Raw genomic sequence first — 27,870 nt, 5'->3', positions numbered from 1 at the left:
TGAAGGATGTGCAATTTTAACTCTGAAGATTAATACATCAGAGAACTAACATTTTATCAAGAAATTCCAAGTGTCTAAGAAACAGTAGCCATTAACTACATAAGCAAACTTCACTACAAATGAACTTTACAAAGTTCACTACAATAAACTTCTGGGAGTTTATCTAAACTACCATACTGCAAGTGATCCTGTTCTCTTAATAAAGCACCACTTAATATTTAGTTTATAGAGCTTTCCATAAATATACATCCCACACATTCACATACATAGGCACATAAGGATAAATGTTCTTGGTAATCACTTTGCTCTCACTTTTAATAGAATGATTTAACAGAGTCTCATAAGAAACATTTAATCTAGGTTTGAACTAGTCTCCATGGTTACTACAGTTAGATGCTTTATGTTCACCTGCTAACTCAGCACAGGTACACCAGTAGTAAGCATGAAACATTTACAGTGAGACTGATGATGTTCAGGTGTTGAGGCATTCCCAGTTTTCATATATTAATATTCCCTTTAAAGTATAAAATAATCTGTAATACCACACTAGGGTTATAGGAGATGAAACATTTGAAGAGTAGTTGGTTTCACATGGAAACTGTAACCAAGACAAACCGGCTTGGAGGATGGAGTTCCAAGAATATTAAATCATAAGAAATTGTTTCAGCAGCTGGTTAAAGATGAGTGTACATAATACAAGCCATCTGGTTGTCTGTGCATTTTCAGTTCATTTAGGAAGTGAAAACACATTAAAACACTGAAATGTTTGATATATTGCAACACGTCTGCTTGCTTCTCAAGAGTGTCTGCTCCATTCATTGTGTTCACAGCTTACTTACTACCTAATGGTATTTACTATTTCTATCCCCCTTAACTCCACAAAAACATTTTACAAAAGAAAAAGAAGTACTCATTTAGGACATATTGCTGGTATTTGGTAACAAAAAAAATGTTATTATGAGTATATTTTTCTTTTTGAGATGGGGAATCTTACTAGGTAGCCCAGGCTAGCCTTGAACTCACAATCTTTCTGCCTTAGCTCTGCAAGTGCTGGAATTATAGGAATGTGCCACCATGCTGGGCTAAGTGTAATTTTAAAAATTACATGAGAAACATATAAATCATCCCACCTATAACAAGGAAATAGCAAACCATATATGAGTTCTCCCTCTCACCTGAACACATGTAACAGAAACCTAATCACAGAGGCTTAACCAAGACGGGTGTTTGTTTTTCTTGTGTAAAGAAAAAAATACAAAGATAAGGAATCCTAGAAAGTTACAATAGTTTCATAATATCATCAATATGCCATGGACCTGGAACACTATTCTTTACTAGTGATGCTTATATTCATAGATTCAAACCAGACAAAGCACCACCTCCACATTCCAAGAAGAAAAAGGAGAGGGCAAGAAGCAAAGAGCTTGAAGGGGACATGCTCTGCAAATTGATGTAACCTGTTTACGTATTATTGCATTGACCCAAACTATGTGACATGGCCACATGGAGTTGCAATGAGCCTAAAAAACTAAGCTAGGCACACACTGCCGTCCCAAAGAATATTGGAGTTCCATCAGAAAGGAAGAAGAGAAAGGATGCCAGTAATGCAAATATCTGTGTCTGAGGCAAACTTGAACTTTAGTGGGAAGCTGTTCCCCTTGTTCTTCCCTAGCAGTTGCCTCATTTCTACCTTATGGGCTGCACACCACCACACCAAATCAGGGCAGGGTTTGGCATTTCTTGCTTCTACATCTCTAATAAAATTCTGGATTCATGTACAACACAAGTCAGGAGCCCATTTTCTCAAATACTTATCGTTCTCTTTTGGGCCAGAAGCAAATAGCATACTTCTGACCACATTCCTATGTGGGTTGACATTTTGTGATGATAAACTTTAAAATCTATTTCTTTATTTAAAAAATAGTTCTTGTTAAAATACACATTTTCACCCTAGCTACTCCTGAGACTGAGGCAGGAGGATCATGAGCTTAAAGCCATCCTGGGCCACAAAAATAAATTAATTAATCAATTAAATCAAATTAAGTATACATTCTGAGGGGTGAAAACTGCTTATTTGTGGTTGAAAACCTTCAGAGATATTATAACAGTTTGTGGCCCTCCAAAGTGAATACCACAAACAGGTATTCACTGTGCGAGGAGACAATGGTGAAAGAAATGCCTAACAAGGCTGCTCAGGAAAAGTAACTTTTTAAAAGGCTGAGAATCACTGCTTTACAAGTAATACACTGCATGGAGATTATGAATCACATAGGAATTGCATTGGGCTACAGTGACAGAAACCCACTTACAGCAGCATAAATAAATAAGGGTTGGTCTATTTTTGTCAAATGAGAAGTCCAGGGTGAGGGAGGGAGGACTGCTAACTGTTGTTGACTTTGGTTCAGCAGTCCAATGACATCAAAGCAGAATTTTTTGTGAGACTCCTGGATCATGGTGCCAAGACAGATGTGCAACTCAAAAGACCTGGCAGCAGGAAAAAGGGCTGTCAAGTACAAAAAGATGGCCGGGTGTGGTGTCAAATGTCTATAATCCTAGCTATGCGGGAGGTGGAGGTAGGAAGATCTCAGGCTATTCCAGGCAAAAGCATGGGACCCTATCTGAAAAACAAACTGAAAGCAAAAAGGAATGGGGGTATGGCTCAAGTGATACAGCATTTGCCTAACAAGCATGAAGTCCTGTGTTCAATCCTCAGTATTGCCGGAAAAAAAAAAAAACATATACACACACACACACACACACACACACACACACATACATATATGCCTCTTTATTGAGTCAGTTCTCTTTAAAGAACTTTGCTCAAAAGTCTCATTAGAGGACCTCCCCTTACATCTCAGTGAACCCACCTAGCTTCAAAGAAGGCTGGAAACAGTAACCTACCCTCTCTAAAACAGTACAGAAGAAAAACCAAGAAGCCATGAAGAAAGACAGAACAAATCTTGAGGGGTTAACTAGCTGTGTCTATATCACATAGATTAGATAAAATTATTTCCAAAGATTTGCAAGATCTCTTATTATAAAAACTAATCTAATTCTGTGCCTACCATCTGCCTAATAGTGCTAAAGGATCTGATTACTTTTCCTTAACATAAAATTCTTATTTATGGTGGATACACTCTAAATAATATTAGGCAAAAGAGATAAAAGAATTCCATGGATGTATAATCCTTGAAAGGCACACATAAAAATACTATACCAGAACCCACAAACATGACCAATTATCATTTTCAATATATAAGGAAGATAAATCCTGGCTTAGCCAGAACTTACAAGAGTGGAATATCAGTGATTAACTGCACCAAACAGCAGAGCAATTCTTCCAAAAGATCTTCTGAGTTAGAACCTGGTAAGACACGTAAAAAAATTTTAAACAAGGTATACAATAGAATGAAATTGTTTAGAAGTTAAGTTTTCATTCCTAATGAGAGAATAATTACTATTACATATGTTCAAACACTAATTTTGACCTCTAAATAAAATCCAAATCACAAGCAAATTAGCAATATAATGTGATCTCCATCTATACAGGAATTTTGAATACCAGTTATTAATAATTCAGCTTCTAAAGCTTGAAGATATCTTAAGGCTCCTGTAGGTCAGTAACTTTCCAATTTTTTATACTTTACTATGTTTCTGTCCATGAAATTTTATATTAAAGTCAAATGTATAAAATAGATTTTAAAAAATCAGTCTGCTTTAGATGGCTCATTTGAAGCAAGGGGGAGAGAAGCTGTGCCCTTCCCTGCTGTAAATATTTAACTTTGTCCTTGATCTTGATGAGCCTCAAAGTGCTTTTTCTGAACACCTAGGGATCCACAGTTCACAGATGGAATCCCACCCAGAAACTTCAGTCTATGGCCATACAACCCTGAACGCGCCTGATCTCATCTGATCTCAGAAGCTAAGCAGGGTCAGGTCTGGTTAATACTTGGGAGGGAGAAACTAACCACTTCATTACAAAGAGCCAAAGATAAAACTTTCCCAAGTCACAAAATAAATAAGTAGCAAGAATAGGATGCAAATTACCATTACAACAGAAGTGTTCCTAGTTCTAGGCTTCTATACCTAAATGATCTGCAAATTTCCAAAGCCAACCAATATCTTCTGGGACTTTTGATTTTGGAAACTACTGACACCTACTACTTCATAAAGTTCTTTCCTCAGTTCCTATAACATCGTACTTCTAACCAACTTCTATTCCTCTCCAGTATCTGCTTTCTGAAAAACCTTCCCTGAGTTCTTCCATTGGCTGTCTTCTCTTCTCACTCCCTGTTCATTCTCATTCTCTCTCTCCCCCTCCCTCCCTCCCTCCATCCCTCCCTTCCTCTCTCCCACCCACCTCTCTCTCTCTCTCTCTCTCATCACCTATAGACTAAGGATTCCTAAGTCTATAGTTTTCCACTTGCTCCTACTGTCCATCATATATTTCTATCCAATTGCCTACTGACTATCTATACCTAGATGCATCACCAGTCCCCCAAACTCCACATGTTCAAAAGCAAGCTTACCTCTCCTAACACTTCAAGTTTACTTGCTTCTTTGTTTTTCTTTTCCACAACTGCATCAGTAACCCAATGCGAAAATCCAGACTGCTCTCTCTTACTCACCCTCCCATAGCCAGCCAATAATCTCTGGGTCCTCTCAACTATACAGTCCACCTCTCTGATATTACCTGTCTTCTTCACTCCTGTCATGCTTTCATTATCTCATTGTCTCCATTCAATTAAACAAGTTTACTAAATTAAAACTCATTTGTGAACATCTTTAGATCTTCCTAGTTATAGCATTCATGCCTCCAGTTCCACTCATCTTCAATCCAAACTCCAGATTGTTATCAGAGGAAGCTAATTAAACTATATCCTTTCACTTTCCTGGCTCAGATCTTTATGATTATTTTAGGATAATGACTATGTATCAGAAAAAATTCCAAGCTCCAAAATACAGCATGCCAGACCCTCCAAGTTATAGCCCTGTGGCCCCATCTACCTTTATCTCCTTTTATTATTCCCTTCACAGTGTATACCCCAAGCCATCTGCTATGTGCCATTCATCCCTCCTCAACAACATGCCCTCTGTGGGAAATACACTCCCACAATGAAAACCCTCCATCTGAACCACCTCAGTCTCCATTTCCTCCATAAAACTCAGCTCCCTTGCCTCACCTTGAATAAAAAGGTCATCTACAAAGTGTCTCTGCCTTGTGCATGATTTCCACTGTCTGTGTGTCTGTAGATATGGATGTACAGATTGACTGTGCTGCACCAGCATTTTCTGTCTACATGAAGGCAGGCCCTATTGGACCTTGCACTTCTTGAAGGCAATGACTGACTCAGTGTGCTATACACAGCCCTCCATGTCCACAGGGTCCGAATGCATGGATTCAACCAACCACAGGCTGAAAATATTTGGGGGAGAAAACTGCACCTATAGTGAAAAATGCAGGCATTTTTACCTTGTCCTTAGTCCCTAAATTATACAGTATAAGTATCATTTATATAGTGTTTTCATTACATTACATTAAATTTCTTACAAATGTAAATAATTTAAACAAGATTTAAAAGAGGATATATGTATGTAATATGCAAATACTAGGTCACTTTATATAAGGGACTTGAACATACATGGATTTTTACACCTACAGGGGATAGGGGCACCAAAACCAATCCCTCACGGATACTAAGCAAAAGACTATAATGTATATGGAATATGTGTTTATGAACTGAACCCAGGTGTATAAGTACAGACCCAGCAATTATACCCAAAGCAGCAAAGTACTCTGAGTCTCAAAAAAAGCTTAGCAATTTTTTTGTAAGCTACATTACCTGGTATTCAGAAACTTCAGAGAAATTCCTTCCTGCCTTGCCACAAATAGATTGGCACAGTAACCCTCTAAGAGGTGAATATAAATATTAAAGAAAATATTAAACCACATCAAAAACATGGACCAATGCTGAAAAGGATACACAGCAAAACTCAAATTCAACAACCACATTAAATCTCACTCCAACCGGCAGTGGGCTTGGCTCATCTAGCGAAGAAAATACAGTAAGGGGACTGGGCTGGGGCTGGGGCTCAGTGGTAGAACCCTTGCCTGGCAGTCAGGAGGCTCTGGGTTCTATATAAAAAAAAACAACCAAGTAAGTGGATAAGTAACATTTGTCTCTGAGATAACCCAACAATGACTGGATCTAACCAAAAATTCCCTGAATGTCATGGCTGTCCAACCTAACCCAACCTGTCCCAACAAGGTAATTAGTTGGGTCATAGTACATATTCAGTATATGTTTACTGAACTGCCAATCCTTGGCTCATTCCAGAATGTAGTGACCCAGACTCAAATAAGAACATTAAAAAATCACTCATTGATTCCCTAAAGAACATTTCAGACCAAATGCCAGCTTAATAAACTATTCCTATTCAACCAAGCAGCCAACAGTTTTTTAATTACAGAAGATGAGGGAACAGTGCTCAATACCCACAGATGGTGTCTGATTAGATTTTTTTTTTTTACTTCCACAGCTATAAACATATCTAATTCTTAAACCTTAAAACTGTGACAAGAATTCTCCATCCGGTCCATGTGCCATCCAAATTATGACCATGCCACATTTATAGCTAGGTCAATTAAGGATAATTCACAGATTTGTTATCAATTTAGTATAATAATGAAGATGATGATAAATACATTTCATACAAGCAAAATTTTCAGGTAAAAGTTCTAGCAAAAATAACATGAATAATCAATTTCCAATTGAAATCTCTGAAAACTTCCAACCACTAAAAAAATTCCTCAGAACCCTATATTCGTGTTTCTGGGCTAACCTAGCAGTAAATAAATGAATATTAAGTGAGAAGTGACAAGATTTGACTGTTTACCAGGTCTGACACTAAGCAAGCCATTCACATTGCATTATTTTCCAAGTAGCATTTATATGGTCTTAGCTTTCATATAAGGCCAAGTATCTTACTTAATTCCAATAAAAACAAATAAATATAAACTCAGCTACCAAAAAACTACAGTAACACATTCATGCATTTCTCATAGTAAAAAGAATCTTAAAAGTCCTTGAAATTCGCAAGTCAGTAACAAAGTAAACTGAGGTTCTTTGAGCAAAGAACTTTGCAAAATTCAGTGCATTTACTATATTGTGAAGTTTTACAACCTAGAGTTTCTCTCTTTAAAAGAGAATATGTCTCTCTTAAAGAGTATTAAATTACATCAAGAGCTTCGATGAAATGTTTAAATATTTTAACTCTTACCTCCTGTGAGATAATATTAATGGTCAACTCAGACTATGTGCTCTATCCTTTGAGAAGCACTGTGCTGAGGACCTCATGCCAGAAGTCTCACATTAATCCTAACAATAACCCTTAAGGAGTGGGTACAATCATGATCATCACTTTATAGATGAAGAAATCAAGATTCAAAAAGGTCAGTTTACTTAGAGGAAGGGGCAGAGGCCACATGTGAACCCAAATCTTGGGTGAAAAAGATAAAGAAGTTTAAAAAAAAAAAAACCTTACAAATAATTCTAAAGCCCTGTTTCTATACAAAGTTGGGGGAATCTCAGTAAACCACTGAACATCGTACCCTAAATACAAAATTCCTGATAAGTAAGTACTAAGAGCCAGGTTAAGAGAAAGATATGAAGTAAGTATATTTGTTTACATATCAGGATAGTATATTATACATTCACCAATATACACTAAAAGTCCTTGGCTGATCAAAATAATGCAGAAATATAAACTATTATTATCAGTATTATACAGAAAAGGTCGCTAAAATCCCAGCCCTATTCCTGGACTCCCCACTCTAAAGCTCTAGCCCCACTTCTGTGGTCCCTGTGAGCTTTACCAAAGTAAAGAGCAAGGACTGACTGACAGAATGATTTCTACAGTCCCTTCCAGCTTTATTAATCTACACCCAAGACTAAGCTACAATTCCTGTTTGTTCCTTCTGTTTCATACCCCTCAGTACCATGTGCTGATATGACCCTCTTATTTATCCTTAGGGAGAGAAGCAACAGCAAAATACTGTCCTAATTAGATGCCTTCCATCAGAATTGGAGACAGAGAAAAAGAATACAAATAAAAAACATGGCTCACTGGAAAACAAAGCAGCAATCAGACTAAAGAAGCAAATAGGTCATTTAAGCTAGGTAATGAACACACAGTTGTTAAAAGACCTAGAGCTAATTCTTGTTGTTCTCTTTGCACTCAGAAAGTCAAAGTGCTAGTTTTTCAATGGTGCCAAAAACAAATACTAAAAACTTAATAACAGAGACTGGGGCAGGGAATGTAGCTCTGTGGTAGAGCACTTGCATAATATGTACAAGTCCCTGGGTGGGATCCCTACCACTTCAAGGATGAAAAATTAAAACAAAAAAAAACAGAGATGTACCCAAAAACAGTTAGTAGACTACCTAAAAAACTCAGAACAAAATTGACTTCCTGAAAGTGGAAGATACATAGCTAGATTATATTTATTATAAAATTATATTAAGAAAACCACGGGTGGAAGGACACCCTCTCTTATAAGCCCTCCAACTCTGATTCTCCCACTTTACATTTTTCTACCTCAATAAACTCTCCCACTTTACACTTTAAACAAAAATAAACAACCAAAAAGGAAAGAAAAGAAAACCACCGTGAAGTCTATGTTGGAGTTAGATGTAATTATGAAGCTAATACTGAAATTACTCTAAAATATTAAACATCTAATTAGCAAAAACTTTAAATGCCTGTATAAACAAATCATAGAGAAGAAACACAAATAGACTTACTCTTTTCTAAAAATAAAATTACTCTACATTTCAATGCAGCATAATATTTATAAGCTCATGTCCAATACATTCCAATTCAATCAATAATAACTCTGGTTGACAGCAATCATTGCATGTATTGTTTAGAAACACTACCCAAAAGGATAATGCTATCTAACTGGGTTTTACTGTAAAGTGTAATTCTTAGTAAAGCTTAATTGATTTTGTTCCGCCAATAACATAAAGGAAAGAACAAAAGAGAAGAAATATGGCACCTATTATAGGAACACAGAAAAACTCAGGAGCTCCCTTTTGTTTTTCTGCAAAGACAGTACAAATCTTATATGTTAGGTTTTTTTTTTTTTTTTTTTTTTTGAGACACAAGTCTTACTATATTACCCAGGCTGGCTTTTTAATGTTACCTTTTTTCAGAGTCACATTTTTTCCATTATTGCTTTATTTTTTGCATTGTTTCCCTGTAACTAATGAATTTAAATTGTTAAGTTTTACAATAAAATAAAAATAAAACAAAACCATTCATCCCTCACTCTACAGTCTTAGGTTTACCTGCCCTGGTTTCTGGGGACCAGCTCAAGTGTGAGCACCAAAGCCCTGCATCCAGAGTAGCCAGAAAAAAACAAAGCTGGTTTCAAAGGAGAAAGATTTACCTCTACCAAATTCAGCAAAACAAAAACACCAAGGATTTTAAGACAAATTCCACAGAAAAAGTTTCAAAGAGGTCTTTAGCTAAAATAGAATGGAAAAGAAATTAATTGTGGGGAGGATTCCAAGATGGCAGCTAGAGGGAGGAAGCAGAAAGTGAGCCTCCTATACTGAAATCTTGGACAGACGCTGGAGACACACCTTGCTGGCAAAACCACCGAGAAGAGGCAAAACTTTGACCCCTCCACACCTCCAGCCGGCGCAGAGCATCTCCATTTCACATTAAACGGAGAAACCAAGAGGGCCCCCGGGATGCCAGTCGCCCGCGCCCAGATGGCTTGGGAAGACACGGACAAGGTGAGCTTAGCAGTACTGTGGTACTCCCACAGACAACCCTGGGCCAGCTGAACATAGCCCCCTGGACAGACCGATCCCCACCTGGGGAAAAAAGAGAAACTGAGTAATAAGCAATAAGAACAATAAAGACACACAGGAAACAAGGAGGGGTGCACTGAGCACCGAAGATTGGGGGAAGGGAATCCTTCCCAGAACTGTAAATAAACAAGCCGGGCTGGCCAGAGAGGCTCCGGTGGGAGCGGGGGCGCGCCCAGCAACCAGGAGTGGGAAAGCTTGTGAGAGTGGCTGAGGTAGGAAAACTCCACAGGAGAGGAGGGAAGACCCACTTCCCACGTGAACTGTAAATAAACATGGCGGCTGGCACGAGCAGCAGCACCGCCCAGTAATCAGGAGCAGGAAAGTTTGTAAAAGTGACGGTGGGAGGAAAACTGCACAGGAGAGGGGGGAAGACCCACCTCCCACATGAACTGTAGATAAACACGCAGGCCTGACAATGCGGGTTGCAGTGTCACCTTTCCCAGTGCTTGGAAAGGGGAAAGCTTGTAGCAGAGGCTCCCGCACAGGAGAACTCTGAGTAAACAAAGCCTGTGGGACCAGGTGAGTGCTAAGTTCACCCCTGAGATCTGCATAAATAACGCCGCCAGCAACAGCAGGCTGACAGCAGCAGGCAGGCAAGTCACAGCCGCAGATACCATTCTCAGAACTGACTCCAGACTTTTTTTTTTCCTCTCTCCCTACCTTTGATGAGAAAACAACCGAATTACACCTGCATGCTGAAAAATTTACTGAAACTGTATTGCGTTTGAACTTGGGACACTCTGTGGGTTTTTTTTGGTTTTTGGTTTTTTTATTTTTTTTGTGCAGTTTTGTTCTACTTTGTGTCCCCTTTGATGAGACAACTACAGAACAACATCTGAGGCACCATCTCCAGGATTGGAGACTGAGACGGACACCCAAAGTATTAAGACTGAAACTTCATTGCATTTGAACTTGGAGATTTTTTTTTCTACTTTCTATTTTTCATTTTGTTTTATTTTATTTATATATATATACATATATATATATATATTACTTTAATATACTTATTTTTTACTCTTATTCTTATCTTTATTCTTTTTATTTTTGATTTTCAATCCTCTCTCTGTCTCTCTAAAGCCTGTTCAGCTTACTGTCGATTAGTACAATAACACTCCCTGTTTATACCTTCGAAACTTTCTTGTTTGATTCCTTGTTTTGTTTTTTCCTACTTGTCTGTTTTTCCCTTTTCTTTAACTTCCTGCTTTCCATCTCCTCTCACCCTTCCATTCTAAATATTACCATTGTTATTATTACAAGCTAGAAAATACTTAATTGCACATAGTACAGGGACAGTAACAACACCAAGGACAATGATGGGAAGACAGAAAAAACAGGGAAACCAGTTTCCCCACAGCAAAAAATGAGTACAGGAACCAGACGGGAATGAAGAAAACAGATACTCAGGTCCAGACTCCAACAAAATGAACATAAACTATGCAAAAGAACCCAATAAAGCCCACAAGAATAATTTAAAAGAAGACATACTACAGGTACTCAATGAGAATTTTATAGAAATGATACTGGATAGGGTCAAGCAAAACGTACAGGAGACACTCAAGAAATTCCAAGACAACAAAAATAGAGAATTTGAAAAAGCAAAAGAAGACATAAAGGAAACCATAGAAGCACTGTATAAACACCAAAGTGAAACAGAGAACACAATTAATAAACAGATAAATGAACTCAGGACAAAAATAGACAACATTAAAGAGGAAAACAGCCAGGATATGGAAAACCTCAGAAAAAAGAACGAAACAGAACTGCAAAACAAAACGGAAGGCCAATCCAGCAGAATAGAACAAACAGAAGACAGAATAACAGAATCTCCTGGAAGACAATGAAAATGAAAACACAACCTACTGGAACCTATGGGACACAGCAAAGGCAATTTTGAGAGGAAAGTTTATAGCCATGAGTGCATATATTAGAAAGACTGAAAGATCTCAAATCAATGACCTAATGAGACATCTCAAACTCCTAGAAAAACAAGAACAACCAAATCCCAAAACAAACAGAAGGAGAGAAATAATAAAAAAAAGAGCAGAAATCAACGAAATAGAAACCAAAAAAAAACATACAAACAATTAATGAAACAAAAAGTTGGTTCTTTGAAAAAATAAACAAGATCAATAGACCGTTGGCAAACCTCACTAAAATGAGGAGAGAAAAAACCCAAATTAGTAGAATCCAGAATGCAAAAGGGGAGATAACAACAAACACCATGGAAGTCCAGGAAATCATCAGAGACTACTTCAAGAACTTATATTCAAATTTGAAAATCTTAAAGAAATGGACAGATTTCTAGATACATATGACCATCCAAAACTGAACCAAGAGGAAATTAATCACCTGAATAGATCTGTAACACAAAATGAAATTGAAGCTGCAATCAAGAGTCTCCCCAAAAAGAAAAGTCCAGGACCTGATGGATTCTCTGCTGAATTCTATCAGACCTTTAAAGAAGAACTGATACCAACCCTCCTTAAACTGTTCCATGAAATAGAAAGGAAAGGAAAACTGCCAAACACCTTTTATGAAGCCAGTATTAAACTTATCCCAAAACCAGGCAAAGACACCTCCAAAAAGGAGAACTATAGGCCAATCTCCTTAATGAACACTGATGCAAAAATCCTCAACAAAATAATGGCAAACCAAATTCAACAACACATCAAAAAGATTATTCACCATGACCAAGTAGGCTTCATCCCAGGGATGCAGGGGTGGTTCAACATACGAAAATCAATAAACGTAATAAACCACATTAACAGAAGCAAAGACAAAAACCACTTGATCATCTCAATAGATGCAGAAAAAGCCTTTGATAAGATCCAACACCATTTCATGATAAAAGCTCTAAGAAAACTAGGAATAGAAGGAAAGTACCTCAACATTATAAAAGCTATATATGACAAACCTACAGCCAGCATTATACTTAACGGAGAAAAACTGAAACCATTCCCCCTAAAATCAGGAACAAGACAAGGATGCCCACTATCTCCACTCCTATTCAACATAGTACTGGAATTCCTAGCCAGAGCAATTAGGCAAGAAGAAGGAATAAAAGGAATACAAATAGGTAAAGAAACTGTCAAAATATCCCTATTTGCAGATGACATGATCCTATACCTTAAAGACCCAAAAAACTCTACTCAGAAGCTTCTAGACATCGTCAATAGCTACAGCAAGGTAGCAGGATATAAAATCAACATAGAAAAATCATTAGCATCTCTATACACTAATAATGAGCAAACGGAAAAAGAATGTATGAAAACAATTCCATTTACAATAGCCTCAAAAAAAATCAAATACCTAGGTGTAAACCTAACAAAAGATGTGAAAGACCTCTACAAGGAAAACTATAAACTTCTGAAGAAAGAGACTGAGGAAGACTATAGAAAGTGGAAAGATCTCCCATGCTCATGGATTGGTAGAATCAACATAGTAAAAATGTTGATACTCCCAAAAGTAATCTACATGTTTAATGCAATTCCCATCAAAATTCCAATGACATTCATTAAAGAGATTGAAAAATCTACCGTTAAATTTATATGGAAACACAAGAGACCATGAATAGCCAAGTCAATACTCAGTCAAAAGAACAATGCTGGAGGTATCACGATACCTGACTTCAAACTATATTACAAAGCAATAACAACAAAAACAGCATGGTACTGGCACAAAAACAGACATGAAGACCAGTGGTACAGAATAGAGGATCCAGATATGAAGCCACACAACTATAACCAACTTGTCTTTGACAAAGGGGCTAAAAATATACGATGGAGAAAAGACAGCCTCTTCAACAAAACTGCTGGGAAAACTGGTTAGCAGTCTGCAAAAAACTGAAACTAGATCCATGTATATCACCCTATACCAAGATTAACTCAAAATGGATCAAGGATCTTAATATCAGACCACAAACTCTAAAGTTGATACAGGAAAGAGTAGGAAATACTCTGGAATTAGTAGGTATAGGTAAGAACTTTCTCAACGGAACCCCAGCAGCACAGCAACTAAGAGATAGCATAGATAAATGGGACCTCATAAAACTAAAAAGCTTCTGTTCATCAAAAGAAATGGTCTCTAAACTGAAGAGAACACCCACAGAGTGGGAGAAAATATTTGCCAGCTACACATCAGACAAAGGACTGATAACCAGAATATATAGGGAATTTAAAAAAACTAAATTCTCCAAAAACTAATGAACCAATAAAGAAATGGGGAAGTGAACTAAACAGAACTTTCTCAAAAGAAGAAATTCAAATGGCCAAAAAACATATGAAAAAATGCTCACCATCTCTAGCAATAAAGGAAATGCAAATTAAAACCACACTAAGAGTCCACCTCACCCCTGTTAGAATAGCCATCATTAGCAACACCACCACCAACAGGTGTTGGCGAGGATGCAGGGGAAAAGGAACCCTCTTACACTGTTGGTGGGAATGTAAACTAGTACAACCACTCTGGAAAAAAATATGGAGGCTTCTTAAAAAGCTAAACATTGATCTACCATTTGATCCAGCAATATCACTCTTGGGGACATACCCAAAAGAATGTGACACAGGTTACTCCAGAGGCACCTGCACACCCATGTTTATTGCGGCACTATTCACAATAGCCAAGTTATGGAAACAGCCAAGATGCCCCACCACTGACGAATGAATCAAGAAAATGTGGTATCTATACACAATGGAATTTTATGCAGCCATGAAGAAGAACGAAATGTTATCATTCGCTGGTAAATGGATGGAACTGGAGAACATCATTCTGAGTGAGGTTAGCCTGGCCCAAAAGACCAAAAATCGTATGTTCTCCCTCATATGCAGGCATTAGATCAAGGGCAAACACAACAAGGGGATTGGACTTTGAGCACATGAGAAAAGCGAGAGCACACAAGGAGGGGTGAGGATAGGTAAGACACCTAAAAAATTAGCTAGCATTTGTTACCCTCCACGCAGAGAAACTAAAGCAGATACCTTAAAAGCAACTGAGGCCAATAGGAAAAGGGGACCAGGAACTAGAGAAGTTTAGATCAAAAAGAATTAACCTAAAAGGTAACAAACACGCACAGGAAATTAATGTGAGTCAACTCCCTTTTTGGCTATCCTTATCTCAACCAGCAAAAACCCTTGTTCCTTCTTATTATTGCTTATATTCTCTCTTCAACAAAATTAGAGATAAGGGCAAAATAGTTTCTGCTGCATATTGAGTGGGTGGAGTGGGTGGTAAGGGAGGGGGTGGGGGCAGGGGGGAGAAAAGACCCAAGCCTTGTATGCACATATCAATAATAAAACAATAAAAAAAAGAAATTAACTGTGTTAGAAAGGTACAATTAGGGCTTTTTAAATGTTTCCACAAATTTCCTATTAACATGGCTTTTCTCTTTGTTTGATCTCCTTCGAGTTAGCTGCCTTTTTCAGCTGTTTGGGATCCTCAGCTCCCATTCACCTGCCACGTAAAGCAAAGGCTAAATGGAGCTGGCTGTACACAGGTAGATCTCTGCAGAATGGCAGTTACCACTGCAGTGTTCCCAGATGCTTCAGATGCTTCTGTAAGGACACTAAACCGAAGTATTATTCTTGTCTTGCTTCTTCTTCTCTAGAATAGCATCCACTAATCTCCTGGAGGAAAGGTAAAATCTTGGCACCAGCATTCTAGCTGCCAAGACACCTCACTATCATACTTGCCAGCTTTTCAAAAGTCTTGCTCTCCATAGACCAGCCCCTAACCAAGCCTACAGCTCACTGGGGAAGACCTGTGTGGTCCATCTCCACAGAAAAAAAGACCTCCAGCATTAAACTGGGGATGCGGTGACCTCATGACTGCATGGCCAAGGAGAAAATCTCAGCCTCTAACCCCCTCTTTCAAGCAGTCCTGGCTGTTTGCCTTCTGAGACACTTGGTACTTCAATTCCTAAGCCCTTCCAGGATTGTGGGGCAAGAACTGGCTATTCTCTGGTGTTCTCCAACACCAAAGGCATTCAGTTTTTGGCTTTCACTGATCAGTTCAGCTCTTCCATTACCCAATTTTCCAACTTTGAAAATGTTACTAACATTGTGTTCCCTTTTCCTTTTTTTTAACCTAGTAAACTCTCTAAGTTTCTAAAAGACTCTTTGGGGTTTCAGGAGAAAGTAAAGATACACATCAATATTTAATCTACCATATCTGAGATGAGCCCTACAAAATAAGTAATTTTTAAAAATAAATTTACATTGAACTACTTTATGCCAAGAAAATGCAGTTAAGCATGACTTACTTGGGCTTATCAAGTGCCTGGTCCCTTTTCTACTCTCCAAAGCTGTACTCACCATTCTTCACATGCCCCACTCTCCATAGCTCTGGTCACCTCATTAACCTCTTCACCCCTTCAGTGCCCACAAAGCTGCCCACTTGGGACACAGGTGGTGCTTGCTTTCAGAGCATGCCTAGACCTACCCCCGCCCCAGCCACACATGCAACTGCACTCTTCCTAGCACCTCCCACTTCCTTGGATTTTCAGCTCTATTCTCCACCCACACACATCCTTTTGTTGCTTCTATCTTCAATCTCCAGAAACTAATTACTTTCCACTTGCAACAGTATGGTGGAGTAGTTACTCCAATGAGCCCTCCTATAAAAAAATAACTACTTCCTAGGCAAAATAGCACTTCAAGCAAATAAACTGACTTGAATCCAGAGTAAAATGCTGTGCAGCAAGCACTGAATGCCATAGGAATGAAGCATGTTATGGGTAGACTAGTCCTCGGGCAGTGGTAAGTAAGCCAAGAAACCCTGAAGGAGGCTAAAGGAGCATCAGGTATACAACTCCTGGATCCCTTTAGAAGCAAATGCAAATCCCTCACTAACTTAGGGCCTCAGTTTAATATCAAACAAATATAATCAGCATCATCAAATACAATTAAAAAACAAAACTCTGTCCATCCACAAACAACAGATTTAGACCTCTAATGATTTTAAAGTACTAGATATATGGGACACAAATTGTAAAAGAAGTGTCAGTACCACCTTGATAAGAATGGGCCACAATAACAAAAGAAAGGGTAAGGAAACTCACATTGAAGGCAAAAGAAAAATAGGACAATTTTGTAGTACTTTGTACTTTTGCCTAGGGCTAGCTTTGTCCCCTTTGACTAATTCTCAATGGCATGGAGTAGTACAAAAAGTGATCCCCACATAATGACATAAGTTCTAACAATCTACTACCATATCATATATAGCCCATGGGGAAATGTTCAAACACAAAATCCTCACAAATTTAGATTACAACCTTAGCTCTGACAGTCACATTACTCTCATAAAGACTGCTTCACAGAAAATGCTGCAATATGCAAATGCTCCTAGCAGTCTTCCAATGGATTGGAGAAAATTCTGTATGCTGTAATAACCCAATACATCTAAGATGCCTCAGTTGACTGCTCAGTCATTTACAGATGATTCTCCTCTTATATAAATTCAACCTTCAATCTCTCCCTAAGCTGTCTTTCACATACCTCCCTCTGTTCATGTCAGCTGATAAATGGATGTTTTCACCTACTGCACAGTGAAGTTCTATTTTTTCCCCACTCACTAGTATTTGTGTAATCATTTGATGTTATTACACTATTATAATTTGTAAAACAAAGTTGGTAGGAAATGTAAAAGGGGCTTCAATTACTGATCAGAAGTAAAACTCTCAAAAGAAATTTAAGATTATGACAAACAAAAACAGTGGGATTTTAACCTTAAAAAGATATTTACTGGCCTTACACTGGTGAACCAACAGTATATTAATGATAAACAAAAAGAATATTATTAAAGAGCATGTGTAAATTCCTCCACTACTTATTCCATAGGAAAGAAGGGGACAGTCTGGGAGCATAACAATGGAATTACTATGTATCAGACCACACAAATGGCTCTTTCAATGTGACAACTATCTTGGTAATGTGGTCTGTGGTTCAGAAAGTATTGTTTTCAAACTTTCCCACATCAGGTAACCCAGGGTGAACAACAACAACAACAACAAAAACATAACTCTGAAACTTGGACAACAGTAGGAGATTCAGGGACAAAGAAGGTATTCGAGAAGGATGTTTGGACGGAAAACCAATATAGTATATCTCTCAGTGAATTGATTTACTCGATGATAAGTAACAAAAACTAATTACAACAAAAATGGCACTGTGTTAAGGTATGAAACATCTGTTAACTGTTAGGACAGAATATAAAGCAGAACCCTGGGTTTGCAGGGGTTGGTTGATCCTGTGAGGATTCTTGCCTTGGGGCTTCATAGAAACACCTGCAACTCACAGGAAGAACTGGTTTTGGTACTATTGGTGCCACAAAGATGAAGGTCAGCATTAAAAACAAACACATGGGCTGGCGGAGCAGTTCAAGTGGTAGAGCACCTGCCTAGTAAGCATGGAGCCCTGAGTTCAAACACCAGAACTGCCAAAAAAAATTAAAAACACACATGCAAGTCACAATTCTGATTAAAATCTGTTTAAACATCAGTATATAGTTAAGAAATATAAAACAATTATATTATCAAAATAGCACATTAAAGAAACTTGTATCTTCCAAGTAGCTAGAATTACAGGTGTGAGCCACCAGTGCCTGGCGTACTTAACTCTTAAAATTCAAAATCAATGCATTAATAAAAGCTCTTTAAAAAAAAATCAATGCAGAATGATAACCAATAATTGTGAAAGGAGTGGTCTGAAGATCATTATATCAAATTAATTTAATTCTATATAAAATTCTCACAAACATTCCCTCCTAGAATAAACAGTTTATACAATTCGAGACCTCAAAATTCTGCAGGATTTCTCATATACCAAATCAGATAATTTCCTCAAAATTCTTATAATCCATGACTATAACATACAGCTATATGTTAGAGAACATAACAGGTGATCCTAAAAGAGGATGAAGACCAGAAGAAAGTCTAGCTGTTTGCTGTGAGCCACTACTCATGCCTGTAATCGTAGCTACTCAAGAGGCAGAGATTAGGATTGCTGTTTGAAGCCAGCCTGGGTAAACAGTTTTCAAAACCTTATCTTGAAAATACCTAACACAAAACAGCCGGTGTGGCTCAAGTGGTCCAGAGCCTGCCTAGCAAGCATGAGGCCCTGAGTTCAAACACTAGTAAAACAAAACAAAACAAAACACCAAAACAAAACAAAAACCAGAAATTTATGTTCCAGTTCTCCAAAACTGTTTCATGATGTTTAAAGAAGCCATAAGGACACTAAAAACAGGTGAATAAACTCTCCTAAACTGTTTGATGGTATATGTAAAATTTTCTTTACTACCATGCAATGGATTCTTAGAAAGGAGAAGAGTGAACATATAAGGTCACACTACCACTTTGAGTTAGAAGTTAACTAATATTTTGTTGTGTCATGGCTTTCATTTGTTTGAGATATAACATAATTCCCTAACAGATTAAATGATAAAACCAGAATTTCTGTGAGATCTTTGCCATCTAAAAATGGTTTCAAGAAATGCGTGAATACATTAAAGCTTAACCTTCCACAAAATTTTTTCTTTGTTTTGTTTTGTTTTGTTTTTGCAGTGCTGGAGATCAAACCCATAGCCTTGTCCTTGCTACCAATGGGCTAAATCTCCAGCCCACAACTGTTTATAAGTTTTCAGGTTCAAGAAATACTTCACAACTAGAAGTGGATATGCTCAAAAATCAGCCCATTGTGACTGACCTGGATAGATAGTAAACCCTTTATGTGTTTGTTTCCCATCGTCAAAATTTGACTGGCATTTAAAAACAGGTACATATGCGCAGCCACAGTGGAGAGATACTCACTCCTTAGTGTATGAAAGCATGTGTGATCATATATTTACACATATATGAAACCTGCACAGCACACAGGTCTCCATTAAAAATATAAACATTACAAAGTTTTCCCAATACTCTCTCCCCAGGAACTAGTAATACTAACTTTGAATCACATGTGATTCCTGTCAGCCTGATGAGGGCAGAGATGTATTCGGAAAACACAACTCAGAAAACTGAGGAGTGACCCTGTCTTTGCCCTCAGAAAGGGAAGTTAGTGTCAAGAACATATGAAAAACACTGCATTCCCCATATTTCAATCATCTAAAATCCTATTTTGCCCTTTTATTTTCTATGTTGTACATTTTAATGCTAAGATATGAGACAAGAGCATTTGATCTTTAAAAGTTTTAAAAACTGGCTGGGCAGTGGTGGCTTATGCTTGTAATCCTAGCTACTCAGGAGGCAGAGATCAGGAGGATCAAGGTTTAAAGCCAGCCCAGACAAATAGTTCACAAGATCCTATCTAGAAAATACCACCCAGTACCACCAAAAAAAAAAAAAGGTTCTAACAACTAGCAAACAACAAAAACAAAATCTCAGCTGTATCAGGAGGAAAAGATTACCTTTCCCTGTATCACCAAATAAAGAAAAGACATTTTAGCATCATAAAACCATCCTTTAAGCTAGGTATGGTGGCTCACCCCTATAATCCTAGCTACTACAGAGACTGAGATCAGAAAGGTCTAGGTTGAAAGACAACCTGGGCAAAAAGTTGGCAAGATCCCATCTCCACCAACATTTCTATAATCTCAGCTTTGCAGGAGGCACAAGTAGATGGATTCCACATGGTCTAAGCAAAAAGTGCAAGTACCTATATGAAAATTAACTAAAAAGACCTGAGGCATAGGTCAAGTAGTAGAGTGCTTGCCTAGAAAGTGAAAGGTCCTGAGTTCAAACACCAGTACAGTCCCTTCCCCCACAAAAAAACACTGTCCATAAAAATGTCATTTCTGTAAAGCAGTCCCAAACACATTCAGACTCAGACTGTTGTTATAGTCTGTGAAAATCACGAGATCTGCTATTCTGATTTGTTGTATCCATTAACAATGCATTCCCTGGAAATTATAATTAACACCTCTGTTTTGGTTTTGGTTTGGTTTGGTTTTGGTTTTTTCAGGACAGGGTCTCACTATGAAAGCTCAGACTGGCCTCATACTTGTGATCCTTCTGCCTCAGCCTCCCAGATGCTGGGATAACAGGCATGCACCACCATGCCTAGGGATACCTCTGGTTTTTTTTTTAAAGGAATAAATACTTGTTTTATTTATCTTTTACCTCTTTCTTCCACAGGCATGGTCAAATAAATAAGACCACACTCCTTCTGGCATTTTTATTAAGAAAGAAAAAATGAAAGTTAAGAGAAGAAAAGTGGAATTTTCAAAATTATACTTTTAGTCCTCAAACCTGAGCCTTACATGTCCTACCTGCTTTACCCAGAACATCTTCAAAGGCAGTACTTACTATAACTTCCAGGAGATTTTTCCTCATAAGTAAAATGAAGTTGCAACTCCTCCTCTGACATCTCACAGATAAACACTTTCAGCAAACAGCAAATAATAAACAAAGCATTATTTGTCTGCCAAATGAAGATGTGGCTAGAAAAGAAGACCAAATTCACATAAGAGTCTATGTTTAACCTAAGCACATCAGTTTACTTCTAATCCATGATTTCTTCATAATTTGTCAGTGATTCTGCCCAGCCCACTTGTAATATCAGAATAATGTTCATACCTTTTAATGGCTTGTGATTACATTGGACCAGTGAAATCTATTGCATTTTACTTCATATTTCATTCTGTGTATATTATATAGTAAGAGTACTTGAGAAAAATGTCTATTGATGTTCTTAACTTTACAGGTGTCCCCCATAAAAGCCATTAAGAAAAGGAAGCTAAAAACTCAAAAAAAAAATCCTAAGGTAGTGTACAGAGAACATATGCAAATATGTCATGAAGATTTTAAATGAGGCAGCAGCACAGTAGTACAATGCTTGTTATTTATACTATTGATTATGAACTTCAAGATCATTTGTATAGGAGCAGAGAAATGAACAACCTTTTAAAAAACTGTCATCCAAAAATGGTTTTTAAAATGCTGGGATCAAGCCAGGTGTGGTGGCTCACTTCTGTAATCCTAGCTACTCAGAAGGATCTTGGGGGTTTTTTATGTTGTTTTTGTTTTGTTTTGTTTTTTGTGGCACACTGGCATTTGTACTCAGGGCCTCACACTTGCTAGTCAAGTTCTCTACCACTTAAGCCACTCCACCAGCTCAAGGGGATTTTGATGTAAGACCACCCAGGCAAAAAGTTCTCAAGAACTTATCTCAACCAATAAGGAAAGCTGGGCATGTGGCACGTGCCTGTCATCCCAGCTATGCGGTAAGTAAGCATAAATAGGAGGATCGTAGCCCAGGCTGGCCTGGGCATAAATTCGAGAACTTATTTGAAAAATACCTATAGCAAAAAAAGGGCTGGAGATGTGGCTCAAGTACCTGCCTGGCAAGCAAAAGGTCCTGAGTTCAAACCTCAGTAACTGCCACCAAAAAAGGGAGGGGTGGCACAATAAAAAGTTAACCTTTCAGTGAATCTAATATAAACGAAATACAAGCAAGAGATATGGAATAGAATAATAGTCATAATAAATACTTGTTATTTAAACTGGTTATGATTAGCAGTGACAATGGAGGAAATTACCTTTTTAAATAATTATATAATGATCTTTATAAACAGTATATTTCTAAAGATTGTCCAAAATGCTTAAGTCAGATTCCAGACTTAATATTATTATCTCATCCTGCCAATTTACAACATGAAAGTAATACCTCTCTTTTACCTTTTTCTTTTAAAATAAGAATGATTCCTTCACATAGTTTTCAAAAGACCATAGGCTATTTCTACCAATAAGTGAAAAATAATATACTGCTGAATATAAAATCATCATGATTTAATTAGCCAACTTACTTCTGACATTCTGCTGAAAGTTTGAGTTCTTTGGTTCTAGAAAGGAAGACCTTAATTAGCGCACAAAGATTTCCTGTTCGAGGATTGTTTTCAACTGCAAGAGAAGAGAAGGATTTAAAAAGTTAAAATAAAGAACTAAAATCAAGTGAGCACCTTATAACAGTTATAAAACCAAACGTCAAATTAAAATTGCTTATTGACCAACCTTCTGGCCAATGTCACTCTAGTTAGGGGATGGCAGTGAGAGAAGCTGCTGGTCTGGTCTTGACTCTGAACATCAAAGTGACTTGTGAAACGAAAACACCACAAACAGAAGAGGAAAGCACCAACTTATCTCAAAATACAAAATTGTAAAGGAAATGTATAAAGCCAATAAGTATATGCTATTCTGTTTGTCTTTCCAAAAGAAGACTTCTTTTAAAACTCAAAATTTCACCATCTCTCTATATCTCTGTTCAGATCATCATAAATCATTCTCATGATAAATAAAAAGATATATAAACAAAGCAATGTGGCTAGATAGTGGAGCTAGCTAACCAGACAAAATTTTAAAGAATTATATATACATATAATATGTATTATATATATATATATATGTATAATCTACATCTGCACATACATACTTTAAAAGTACACAATGACACCATATCTACATTGTGCTCAGTAAATGCCAAGTTAACAGGTCAACTGCTGGACATGTGTCCTCCTCTCAGCTTGAGTCACTGTAAGTGTGCTTCGTGAACTAACAGTCAGCATTGTGTGACAGCTTGCTGGAAGTTCAAAATCCCAAAATCATCCTACACCACTGAAGCTGGGAGTGCTTCTAAACTTTAGTGTACATTAAATCAGAAGGTTATGTTTGTTTGTTTTTTCCCCAAAGGAAAGATCTTGCTGCCAGACACATGCCACCACCCCCAGCCACAAGCCACAAAGCATTTTATTAAAATGCAAATTATTGATTCACCAAGGGAAGTATGACCTGAAGCTCTTTATTTCTGAGAGTCTCAGGGGTGATGCCCACTGCTGTGGGCTGGAGAATCCCACCCAAGTGGCAAGACACACATGTGCTATAAATCAGAGGAGCTTTGTTTTTTTGGTAATTTGTTTTGGCTTTTTTTTTTTTTTTTTTTTTTTTTTGTGTTTTCAGGCCCCATGTATACAGCCCAGGCTAGTCTCAAACTTAAGATCCTTCTCCAGAGTGCTGAGATTACAGGTATGTGCCACCACACCTGGCAAATTAGAGGAGCTTTTGTCCAGCTTTCACAATCAGGACTTGGGGGGGTAGGTGGCTCAAGTGGTAGAGTGCTTGCCAGGGTTCAATCCCCAGTACTAAGGGGGGCATTTGGCTAGATATTAGATTGTTATTCAAAGCTTCACTTTGAAACAAAAATTTCCTATAGCTCTTTCATGCTCTGGGTTTAATTTAATGAAAGATACCTTGAGATTCAGGACAAACTGCTTATTTAAAAACAAAACAAAACAAAAAAAAAAAAAACAGCCAGCTTGGAGCATGGTTCAAGAGACAGAGTGCTTGCCTAGCAATTCTAGTATGACCAAAACAGTTAATGGTTACAAGTGCATCTCTGTGGGACTTAATATTATCGAGCTAGGGCAAATTAAAATAAAATACTGAAACAAACTAAGCTGAGGCTGACATGGCTACAACTATCATTCAGAACCCCAACTTCACAATCTTTGTTTATGTGACAGGCCCTTTATTGCTGAATGACTTTTTTTTTTTAGGGGGGAAAGGGTAGGAATATGGGGTTTAAACTCAGAGCCTTTCAGTGGTAGGCAGACACTATCACATCAACCATGCCCCCAGCCCTTTTTACCTTATTTTTCAAATACAATCTCATGCTTTTTTCCCAGGAGGCTGGTCTTAGATGGGGATCCTTCTACCTATGCCTCCCACACAGCTGAGATTACAAAAGTACACCATCACATCTTGTTTATTTGTTGAGATGAAGTCTTGCTATCTTTTTTACCTAGGCTGACTAATCTTTGCCTCCTAAGTAGCTGGGATTACAGATGTACACTACCACACCTGATCTATTGCTAAATGACTTTAAAAATTATATGAATTTATAAACAGCTCTTTTAAAAACCCCTGTGTTATTGGAAAGAGCAATTAGACTACAAGATTGAGGTACTTCAAGCTTTGTGGACCTTTTTCATCTGTGCATTCACTCATTCATCATGCATTTATTGAGCCACTCATATGTGCCCACACTGTTTCAGGCTCTCAGAGAACACCCATAAACAGAACTCCCACTCTTTGTGAAGTTTATATCCCAAGATAGTTGAAAAGTTTCCACAGGACTCTTTTGTCCTTTTTTGGAATAAGATAGAGAGCAAAAGGATAAGTTAATAAGATTAAATGTGCTCAGGGCTGGAGGCATGGCTCAAGTGGTAGAGTGCCTATCTAGCAAGCAAGAGGCCTGAGTTCAAGCCCTAGTATCACCAAAAGAAAAACCAAAAAAACAAATTAAATATGCTCAACCATTTTACAAAACAATATCCCACAGGAGACTTGAAATTCCAAAATAGCTCAATTGTAACAACAACAGAATTTAATAGCACTAAGGTTAATTGGTAAAAATAAAACACAGTGTTGAAGTTGAATGAGCTTCAGGAGCCACGGCAGCACTAGGGGTACCTGACAAGAAGGCAGGAAAGTGTTATAACACTAAAGAATCTAACATATTATAAATCCCTCAGCAAATAACACCACTTATATGAAACTGTGCATAGAAATCAACACACATTTTACACAACAGATGAGCAGGATAGGGATGCAATTCAATGGCAGAGTGCTTGTCTACCAAGCACGAGGTGCTGGTTCCATCCCCTGCACCACAGTGATAATCTATGTGTTGGTAAAGTGGGGTGATTTTTATTTTAGCATGTCACTGTATTGTTGGAATTTTTGACAATAAATGTGTATTTTCTCCTACTGTTCCCAAAAGGTTTTTTGTTTGGGGGCACTGGGTTTTGTTGTTGTTGTTGTTGTTGTTGTTTTGTTTTGCAGAGACAGTGTCTCCTTGTTTAACTCAGGCTGGCCTTAAACTCAAGATGCTCTTGTCTCAGCCTCCCAAATGCTGGAATTATAGATATGTATCACCATACCCAGCTCTAAAAGTATTTTTAATGACAAATTTCCAATACAATGCAAGTGAAAACAAACACTAAAAACAATTGTGTGTATAGTGATGACATGTATATGTATAGCTATAGAATAAATAAAAGACAACACAAAATATTACCAATGACCATTGTCAGGGTTGCAGAATGATGAACAGTTACTGATTTTATATTTTAGCATACTTTCAACATTATAGATAATGAGTAAATGTTGCTTCTATTTTTTCTTTCTTTTTTTTTTTTTTGAGACAGGCTTCACTGTGTAGTGCAGGTGAGGGTCCAACTCAGTATGTAGCCTAGGCTGGCCTCAAACTCACAATCCTCCTGCCTTAGCCTACTTTCAATTATTAAAATGTAATTTTCATAAAAGCTCAAGGTCACCTTAAATCCATCTTCATAACAACTATACTGATATTACTTCTATCTACAACTCTTTAATTTTCAGCACTGAACTGTCACGTGGTCATCTCTATTTAGCACAAAATTCTCTATCTATGATAATTCAAGGCAAATACAATAATACCTCTGTCATTACCGACATAATTTGTTTTTAAAAACAAAATATTTCATCAAAGACTGTTTTTGGAAAAATATAACTGATTATGAGTTATCTACATAGATCACATCCAACGTGGCATTACCACTTATTACAGCCCCAATACACAGAATATCACTAATTTTCAAAGCAACAATACAATGTAATTATAATTGTCTATGATTTTAAAAGCAAGTACATTCCTTTCCGATCACTAGCAACTTGAAAGTAAAGCATTTGAAAAGTGAGGCCTGGAAAAGGTAACATCTGTTGGTTTAAATGGAGAGTAATGACGAGATGCTATGTATTTCACTGGACATTTCAAGTTATATGATCTTTTTCCTTTCAAGAATTCTATAAAATCATTGTTTCTAAACCCAGTTTCCATGAGGAAATTAAGGTTCAGCTAGTAAGTTACAAAGCTGAAATTAAGATCTTAAAAATCATTCCACATCCCATGTTTTTTACCGTAACATCAAGTTGTTATAGAGAAGCTTCCTAATTTTAACGAGTAGAAATTATTCTGGTTGACACAGATAACAGTGGCATATGTAGTCAGGGCAGCTGGCAAATCACTGGGCAAATGGTGACTTCCATACCAACTATCCATGCCACTATATAAACAACCTAATGTTTCGATTTTTCTCAATGCTTCAACATTCACAAAAAGAACAAGCTGAAAGGGTACCTCTGACTCACTACTACTACCACTACAAACACAGCCAAGTGTGTGTTGACTGGATGGTACTCGCTGACTTGATACTTCCCTCTAGTAGCATCAATGAGTACCATGAATAGAATTATTACCATTACTAGCATCCTCATGAATATATCACTTCATTAATCCAATTCACATTATGCTATTAAAAATTATAACAGATAACTGGAAAAACTCTCTCTCCCCCCCCATCCCCCTCCCCCTTACCTAAAGATTTGCACACTGAAATGGTTGCCTCCTCCAACAGCTTCAACTCGGTACTAGAGAGACAAAACGAGAAAAATAATTTATAACTATGATATTAAATATGTAAACACTAGCCAGTTAAAGGAGATATAAGTAAGAGAAAAATAAATTAGAAGAAAAGTATGATTGATACACAGGTAAACACAATCAGCAATATAAAATAAAGCTTCAATTTTCAATGTAATTAGGAAGTTTACTCTATTTTTTAAGCAATATAATTTATTTTTTCTTTATTTATTTATTCATATGTGCATACATTGTTTGGGTCATACTCTAGTTTTCAATGTGCAATTAACTGCTAAAAGAGAAGAGCTTGGGGTGCCCTGTCTTTTAGGCCCTAGGACAGAGAAGAGTAGAAAAATTCAAGGCAGTCACTCCAAAACAGAGAACACAGGGTAAGGGCCCCTGTTCCCAATTCTAAAACATTACTGATAAGGGAATTATAGCTATTTAGAAAAATACCATTATTTTTTAGGATATATATATATGAAGTACCATGATATCTGCAATAGTTTGTAATAGTTGGACAAAAAGAAAAGGGAAGAAGCAAG

At 37.4% G+C, this 27,870-nt stretch overlaps 1 protein-coding gene across 3 annotated transcripts in view; it reads right to left on the bottom strand.

Moving 5' to 3' along the window:
• Dym (dymeclin) overlaps positions 1-27,870 on the bottom strand; it is a 383,552-nt gene that overhangs the window by 300,566 nt on the left and 55,116 nt on the right. For all 3 annotated transcript variants that reach the window (XM_074069849.1, XM_074069851.1, XM_074069850.1), the window contains exons 3-6: positions 27,281-27,333; positions 22,677-22,770; positions 21,178-21,311; positions 3,292-3,364 (exon numbers count right to left, since the gene is read on the bottom strand). In XM_074069849.1, the coding sequence (XP_073925950.1) occupies positions 3,292-3,364; positions 21,178-21,311; positions 22,677-22,770; positions 27,281-27,333 (354 nt within the window). The remainder of the gene's footprint in view (positions 1-3,291; positions 3,365-21,177; positions 21,312-22,676; positions 22,771-27,280; positions 27,334-27,870) is intronic.

Source organism: Castor canadensis, chromosome 4, assembly GCF_047511655.1.
Source record: "Castor canadensis chromosome 4, mCasCan1.hap1v2, whole genome shotgun sequence".
Lineage (NCBI taxonomy): Eukaryota > Metazoa > Chordata > Mammalia > Rodentia > Castoridae > Castor > Castor canadensis.
The sequence above is the reverse complement of the archived record's forward strand: the minus strand, read 5'-3'. Positions and strand labels throughout refer to the sequence as shown.